At 33.0% G+C, this 9,088-nt stretch overlaps 1 protein-coding gene across 1 annotated transcript in view; it reads right to left on the bottom strand.

Annotated features, from left to right (window-relative positions):
- Positions 1-2,410: 2,410 nt before the first annotated feature.
- dikar overlaps positions 2,411-9,088 on the bottom strand; it is a gene marked incomplete in the record, with an annotated part of 31,873 nt that continues 25,195 nt past the window's right edge. Inside the window, 1 exon segment of the mRNA XM_067050960.1 lies at positions 2,411-7,502. Within this exon segment, the coding sequence (XP_066907061.1) occupies positions 4,632-7,502 (2,871 nt within the window).

Below are 9,088 nucleotides of genomic sequence, written 5' to 3'. Positions count from 1 at the left end.
CACATTGGAACGGTGTAAGAAAGGAATAGGGTTTTTCAATTTGGAAAGAAGATAGAAAATTTTATTGTGGGACTTCAAGCCAAGACGTGGGGTGGGAATAGTGGATCTTAAAGATTTTTTAATTTTATCAGAAAGAATGGGGATATATGGAAGTGACCTGTACTGAAAAAGTGGTGGAGTGAGTTGAGGACAGGAGGGATTGGAGTAACACGGTTAATGTAATAGGATCTGTTTAATACGTTGTATGTTGGTCTGGTGATATTGAGGGTCAGAAAGAGATAAGGATCGGTGGACGTTTTTTATGGTTGGGGACAGTGGCAAGAATTGAAGTATTGTCAAAATTAAAAGCATGATTCAGGTTTAAAGCGTGTTCTTACAATTTAGAGGTAAATGGGTTACAGGAGTTGATAGAAGTTATTGTTGGGAAATGCAGTTCTTAAGTTGAATAGGATCTGTTTAATATGTTGTATGTTGGTCTGATGATCAATTGAGGGTCAGAAAGAGAAAAGGGTCGGATAATGAATGAGAAAAGGATCGGATAACCCTTCCTTTTCTCTTTTTGACCCTCAATATCACCAGACCAACATAAAACGTATTAAACAGATCCTATTTAACAACAATTTTCCTCATAAAGTGACAAACAAACTACTGGATTCTTATATTAACCGTGTTACTTCAGTTCCTCCAGTTTTCAACTCTTCTCGACCCACTTCCACCTCTTTTTCAGTGCAGGTCCCTTCCGTATATTCTTTCTGACAATATACAAAAATCCTTAAGATCCACTGTTCCCACAACAAAATTTCCTATCTTTTTTCCAAATTAAAAGACCCTATTCCTTTTTTACACCGTTCCAATATAGTTTACCGAATACCTTATTCTAGCCCATGTTGCAATTCCTTCTATATTGGCGAAACTAAGAATCAACTTAAGAACCGCATTTCCCAACACAAAACTTCTATCAACTTCTGTAACCCATTTGTCTCTAAATTGTAAGAACACGCTTTAAACCTTGAATCATGCTTTTAGTTTTGATAATACTTCAATACTTGCTACTGTCCCCAACCATAATCTCATCTCAGAGTCCATTCTTCACTAGTACCATTTTTTTTGTTTATAAAAATAACCTAATTGATTAATTTTTTAAAACTTTTTTTGTGTTCTATATAAATTTTTCCTGTGGGCAAAGGTATATCCATTATAATCAACACACATTAATAAAAATAGAGGTGCCTCCAGATGTATAACTTTTTCAGCCATAACTCCCAAACACAAACCAGTGGTATTCACGTGCAATATTAGCCTCTAGTCTTCCATCATGCACGGTGGTTGGCCTATTGTATTTTTATATTTCAATTAATTAATGCGACGTCACACCTGTGAAAACATGCTCACAACACTATTAATTCAACATTGGATAACTTTTAATAATGTAGATGGGATGTTATCATCAAATGTATCTTGAATTAGGATTATTAAAAAACAAAAAAAAAATTATATTTACCTCAGTTATCATCTACAGAAGAGACTGCCAGTGCATTCCTTGACCTTTCATATCTTTCAACTTATTGAGGGTATATTTGTAATTTTAAGTTAGCACAACACGGTCACAGAACAGATGATAAAAGGATTTTATAATATGCTCCTTTTCACGAGTGCTGTGGGATAACACAGTCATTTATTTGTAATCAATACCCTATCTTAAGGATGATGTCAAATATGCTTTGAGCTTATTTAATTAAAATCATGCAATAAATGACAAAATATCTAATACATTCATATCACGGTAAAAAGAAACCGACTTGAATAAATAAAGTTAAGCCCCAAGAAAGGATTTTTATTTCCTTAGACTCCTAATATGAATAAGTTAAGTAGGATCTAAAAACAAAAAAATCATCGATTACTGTAGTTTGAATTTTTTCAACCTTAGATAAAAAGTTCATATATGTGTCTTTTGAGATATTCAGTTCAGTAATTAAACATTATTACATTAAAAATTGTAAACAAATATATTGGGTAATTAAAATATCACTAATTTGACAATTCAAGATTAAATCAATCCCCGTTGATTTACAGTTTTGGGGATGGCTTACTTGTACTCTAAAAAGGGGACACATTTTAGAGCTATCTGAATAACATAATACTGTATGGGTAAAGTCATACATAAACAATTAAGTTTAAGGTGTTTTTAGCTTGAATATGAATGCTTATGCAAGTGACCTTGGCTTAGTATGCTTCAATTTAATCTATTTCTCATGATTTTCCTAAACCTTTTTTTTTATTTCATATCATTTGATTACAAAGTATTCTAGAAAAAATGTAACATTGGATGTTAATAATATTTTCAAGTAATAACAACTAATTCAAAGTTAGAATGAGGTATTGAAAGGAACATAGAAAAAATATTTTAAAATAATTTATATAATTTTATTGATTTTTTTAATACTCAACTTTTTTATATTCTTTATACACTGAAATATAGTTTTCTTAGTTTATAATGATTCAATGGAGAGCCATGTTATATTATAATTTAGTGTGTGAACCATACACAGTTATTGACACACACATGTATGTACTAATAGCATCTGTATAAAAAGTCTTTAAACTAAGATAAATAACAAAATAAAAGTATTACTGAAAAAAAAAATATTTATAGCAAAATTATAAAAGCAAAGAGAACTAAATATTTTCTTGCAAATAATATATCAATATTGCACTAAAATTATCATAAAAGAAAAAGAAAATCTAGAGTTTAAAAACAATTCAGTCTTGTTCTTTTAAGTGTTATCAATTTTAACATCAATAAATAACTGTTTCAAATAAAATTACAATTGACCTAAAAATTGACAATTAAATTGTAGAATACATGAAAAAATAAAATACACAAATGAATGAAGTGATTCTAAAATTAAATATACTAAAATATTTTTTTAGTAATAATCTGAACGGTATAAAAAAATAAATAAAAGAAAATGTTGAAAGAAATAAGATAATATTCTATTATATAGCTGTTGTTGATATATCAACATTCATTCAAAAACAAATTAATAAAATAAATTTAAAATTTAATTTCTTAACCCCTTTGAGGGATAAATAATATTATTTAAATAATATCAATAAAAATATAATTTTTAGAAACAATAAAAAAAAAAATCTCTGATAAAAATGTTTTCGAAATAAACAATATGACATAAAATAACATTAATGATAAATTCAAAAGATGGTGAGGACAGCAAGCGAAAACTTAAAATTACTTCAGAATCATTTCATTTTAACATACAAAGTAAGGCCCAGCAGCTTATGCAACCCAGAATATCACTAAAAGGCTCTATGTATATTTGTAATTCTGTTTTATTATAATTCTACAGAAAACTTTATGAAAATACACAAATTACTATTGTTTTAATATTCCCATATTGTTAATGGTTCTTTTAGAATCAAATCAAGAATTATTTTTTATTTAATTCCAAGAAAAACAAATAATGAACTGATATACAATGAAAGTAAACCCCAATTTAACTGCTTTATAACTTAGCTGAAAATAAGATATTACTATCTTTCAAGATCATTTTAATTTGTTACTTAAATCCCAATGAAAATAATCACAATTTGCCATATCTATAATTAAAGAAAAAATATCAGTGAGATAAAAAAAATACAAATTATACAAAATTTTCTTTCTATTAATTAATTTTAAACATAACTAGTCCAGCAAAAGCTCTTAGCATTACAGTAAAAAATAAATGTACTATTTACTAGATTCTGAAGAATAAGGAATAATGAAAACAATAGTAATTTTTAACTAATGAGGTAATTAACTGATATGTTTTAACATTAATATTTCCGTTTTCAAAGATAATTTTTACTTTTAACCATAACATAGAGCGATTTCAATTCTTCACAATACTATAACGATTTCTTTGTTATAAAATGAAACATATAAAATTTTATTTGTTTGATATTTTATTAAAGCTTTAGTCATTTAAAAATTACAGATATAACAAACACGCAATAAAATAAAATCTATGCAGCACTACTCACTCGGTTAACTATATAATTTACTGTACATATTTATATATATATATATATATAATATTTAGAACACAAATTATTAATATATATATGTATAGTATATACATTTTAATAATTTACAAACAAAATCAACAAAACATAGAAATATACAACACTCTATACATTAGCATTAGTTTGCTATGGTGAAGTATTTACAATTATTGGTCCAAATATAAGACATATCTTTGGCTCTAAATTCTATTTACATACCATTAACGAATCCTCATGAAGAAATGGTATTGGTTAATGAACCTGAAATACGAAAGGTTCCACCATTTCTCAGATTATACTTACAGATCATAATAAGGCATTTGTAATAATTAACTTAATACCCAGTGGAAATACTCTTACAACAGTCATCAATAAGAATACTTCAAAATCAATTAAAATAGAGTTTTTTACCCTTTTAACAAACTCTTTACAAAGTAATAAATGTAAACAGTTAGCTAAACGAATAGTGATGTGGAATGATGACCATTAATGCAAAGGACTTTGTACTATACTTATACAGGCGTGTAAAAATTACGATTTCCACTAACTAAACTATAGCAAAACAACCGACCTCATAACCAAGCAGGTCGATTAATTGAATCATGCATACCAAGGTAGGCATGAGGATAACCAGCCGTAGGGGGAAGGAGGCCTTGATGAAGCATCATAGGCCTTAAGAGTTCCTCGGGATGCCTCTGTAAATACTGTTGATATTGAGCATTCATGAAGGGATGGGGGTAAGTAGGTGGAGTACGAGCTGACGCATGGCTCAGATAATAAGGAGACGTATGAGGTGTTCCTTTACCTGAACCTCCTTCAGGATGGGAAACAAAGAAAGAAGACCTAATTTCATCTAAAAAGGGACCATAACTGTCTTTAAGAGGAGGTCCAAAATTAAAGGCACTTCCAGGAACACTATTATTACTTTTTAATGATATAGGCTCAGAGGAACCTGCTACATATTGTTGAAAACCAGCAGATGTGTCATTTTTCTTTTTTCTGCTCTTTTTACTAGATTTTGTAGTGGAAGATTCAGATTTTTGAGCAGTCGGAACAGATCTGGGAGAGAAAACCATTTCCCTAGCTTGGAGGTCATTTACCTTACTTTGCATTAATTCGCTGATGGGTCGATTATATCCACTCAGGTTCATGTTTGAGTATGGAGCACCTTTCCCTTGCATAAAATCTTGTATTGGATGATTATAAACACTAGTTTTCCCCTGTATTAGTTCAGACATAGGGTAATTATACCTAGCAGAAGACTGAATTAAATCTGCCATCGGATGATTATAATTCATTTTGGAAGTTAACAAATCAGATTGATTACTATAACTTAATGGAACACTTATTTTAGTAAGGTCCTGTCCATGGTTATAATTAAGTCCATGGGGCAAATCTGATAGGGTTCTATTGTAAGCATTACTCACTTTTGAAGGAAGAACTTCACCTAACCTTCCGCTTGCAAAAGATATGGGTGAAGGATTAGTTTTGTTCCCAGAATTATCAGATTTGTTATAAGGAGAAGTTGATTTATTTACATCATCAGAACAATTCAATATTCTTGGTGAAGAAATTTCTTTACTAGAGCCGTCGGTATTAGCATTTGAATAGTTAATAGGCGAAGCACTTGGAGATCGATGATGGACAGGGGTGGCTGACCTACTGGGAAAGGTAGAAATAGGAGTCTTAGTCCTTTGAGGATCAGAATGAGGTGATCCTGGATAAGTAGGAGTGTTACTCCTGGAAGAGTGATACGCAGGTAATTCACAATCACTCGGCCTGTCATAACCCTCCTGTACACTTGTCGGTTCCCTTCTAAAGTTAGCAGATAAAACAGAAGGAGACTGAGAGAAAATTGGATGAGGAGATGAAGGCTGATTCCCAGCATAAAATGGTGAAGCAATGCGCCTTTCATCAGCATACGGGTCATAATGGAGTGGATGGGCGAGACCGATAGGCATAGTAGGATCTGGAACTCTGAGACCTTGGGAAGGACCAGGCATTCTTCCAGGGGTAGGAGTAAATGTTCTCTCTTGTTCCATGGCTCCTCGTGTCGGAGTAAATGAGCCTCCACCTTTATAGACAGAAACATCACTTACTTTTGAAATACTATTATCGATTTCATTATATGCTCGCTTCTTTACAGGGTAAACTGACATATTCTTTTCTGTACTTCTGTACTCTATGGGCTTATTAGTTTCATAATATGATAGATGTGATGGATAGTGGGAATAAATAGGTGTATTATGAGAAGAATGAGGTACAGGATAAGATGTGATTGGTGTGTGATCCTTGGGACTGTTAGTATTTCGGGGACTCATACTGCTATATTCTCGTGAATGTGTAATAAGTTCCCTTGGACTATTATGATAATCTCTAGGACTCGAATTTGGAGGAATATCTCGGGGACTTCCGATATATTCTCTAGGGCTTGGACTAAGAGGAGGATTGTGAGGACTGCAATAAGGAGTTTGAGGACTAACATTCTGATATTCACGAGGACTAACATTCTGATATTCACGTGGACTAACATTCTGATATTCACGAGGACTAACATTCTGATATTCACGAGGACTGAATGCTGGATTTCTAGGGCTGACACTGGGCACCTCTCGGGGGGAACAACCCATAGGATCTCTCGGAGAAGAACTTTTTTCGGAAGATCCTCTTGGAAAACAGGTATCTTGGTAAAAACCAACTTTAATAGTGCCATTAATTGGTGGGTGATGGTAAGTTTTCAATTCTTGTTGGGGAGAAACATAAGGTTCATCAAGGCTCCTTCTAGGAGAATTGCCATCAACTGGTTCGATACTGAACGAAGACCTTTCTGAAACACTGCTTCCAGTGCTAGCCTTTCGCTGCCGACGAGCAGGTGACTGTATCCCAATGGTCCTTTTGTCTTCCTCGACATCATCATCTTTTTTGTTTTCTTCAGGTTCTGCTTTCTTTTTGGCAGGGGGTTGGGCCTTAGGTGCACCAAAGGCTTTAAACCAAGCACTTAAATTTGGTGTTGGCTTTTCTTTTTTTTGTTCACTCTCTGCAGTCACTTTTTTTTCAGTTTCATTTGGAGGTGATTTCTTTACATCAACTTCTGTCTCCACTTTCGGTTTTTCTTCTTTGTTTTCAGTGTGCTCTTCAATAACAAGTTTATCTTGTGTACAATCATCTTCTGAATCCTTCTTTGCTGATTCACCAATACCAAAGCTTAATAAATCACTGGGAAGAACTTTACCTAAACTAATTTTTGGTGCATTTTCATCATTTTCATTAGATTGACTTTTAGTTTCTATCCCAGAACCATCAATGTGATGGTTCAGATGATTTTCTTTTGATAGCAAGTTTCCTTTGCTCTTTCCAGGCTGCAGCCTATCAATTGTCCTTTGAATTTCTCTTCTTCTTTTCAAACCCATTTGTTCTTTAAACATACGCCTCCGATGCAGATCCTGAAATAAGGAAAGATAATTGAAACCACATATATCACATTATTATCATAATATTAATAAATCAAATTCATGAGATGAAAAAGTAGGGCTAAACACCCACATATAATACATATATATATCATTACATTACATAATGCTCACTGGAATAAAAAAATCCTCCAATCCATAAATCAAGGTGAAACATTCCTAATTTTTAATTTCTTTGAAAAATGATTTTAAGGGTTTCAGAAAATGCTAAAAATGAATATGATTTGATTTTTCCAAAAAAAAATTTGTTGACCTACTTTACTGCAATCCTCATATATATATTTTCAATTTTTAGTGATTAAAAAATCATTTAATCAGTATTTATAGTGTTACGAATAAATAGTTTCTCTACATGCCTGTATCACACCACTATGATTTTACATCAAATTTACTAGATGTATTATTACGTACAGTTACAAATATCAATAAATAAGCAATAAGAAAAAAATAAGAATCAGTAATATTTTTTTCTAATTCTTCAGAAAGAGAAAAACCGATTGGTATATGGTAACCATGAAAAAAATTTATACTTTTTAAAAGCTATGAGCCATAAATTCTTAATTTTATTAATAACTTTTTTGACCAAGAAAATCACCCTTTCCGAGAAAATTCTGAACATTTAGCAAAAATCGACATCACAATACTATGAATGGCTGTGCATAAAGTATGAACAAACAAATATTCATTTATATATCTTCTTCTTTTCCTTTCTCTTCCTCCTTAGTGCCTTTCAGTGTTGAGGTGCCTCTGTCCAGGCAAACCAAGCCTCTCGATCCCAAGCCAACATCCTTCATGGCATCACTGTTTTTCCCTCTTCTCTCTCCCACTTTGGAGATGTAGTCCTTCCACTATATTCTGGTTCTCCCTCTTGGGCATTTTCCTGTTGGTCTGGGCTCAAAATATTTTCTTGGGTCCCTGTCTTTACTCATCCAACAGAGATGTCCAAATCATCGGAGTTGTTTTCAATGATATCCTTTATAGAAATGATTCCAATATCCTCTCTTGTGCTCTCATTCCGTATGTGATCTCTCCTAGTTCAGCCTGCCACTCTCCGAAGGTATCTCATTTCCATTGCAGTAACTCTGCTTAGGTGCTTATCCAGCTTTCGCTTCTGTAAAGGAGGGTAGGTAGGTATACATCCTTGAAGATATGCACTTTAACATTCTTTTATACCTCCCTCTTCCCTATAACTGTTTTGCATAGGTGAATGAAAGAAGGTGGTCTTATTTATCCTATTGAATATCCCTTGGTCTACCTTTCCATTCCTGCTGACCACTGCTCCAAGGTAAGTGTATTTGTCCACCATTTCTATTGGTTCACAACTGCAAATTATTTCAATGTATTCCTGTTCCCAGCCTATTATTTTGCTTATCCTGACATTGATGATGGGAGGGCCCGCGCGGCCGCCAAGATCTCACGCTTCATGGGTCAGCACAAAGGCGGGCTGTGTGTGCGACCAGGACACCATATATGCCTACGGTCTCTCCGTCTCTCACGAGCTACAAGCGCACTCTGAATCGAGTGAGGCCGCTGAAGGGTGCTGTAGGCCAGCGCCGAGG

Source organism: Halyomorpha halys, unplaced genomic scaffold (genome assembly GCF_000696795.3).
Source record: "Halyomorpha halys isolate HHAL.00 unplaced genomic scaffold, Hhal_1.1 Scaffold1047.1, whole genome shotgun sequence".
Lineage (NCBI taxonomy): Eukaryota > Metazoa > Arthropoda > Insecta > Hemiptera > Pentatomidae > Halyomorpha > Halyomorpha halys.
This window is presented reverse-complemented; position numbering and strand designations above follow the sequence as displayed.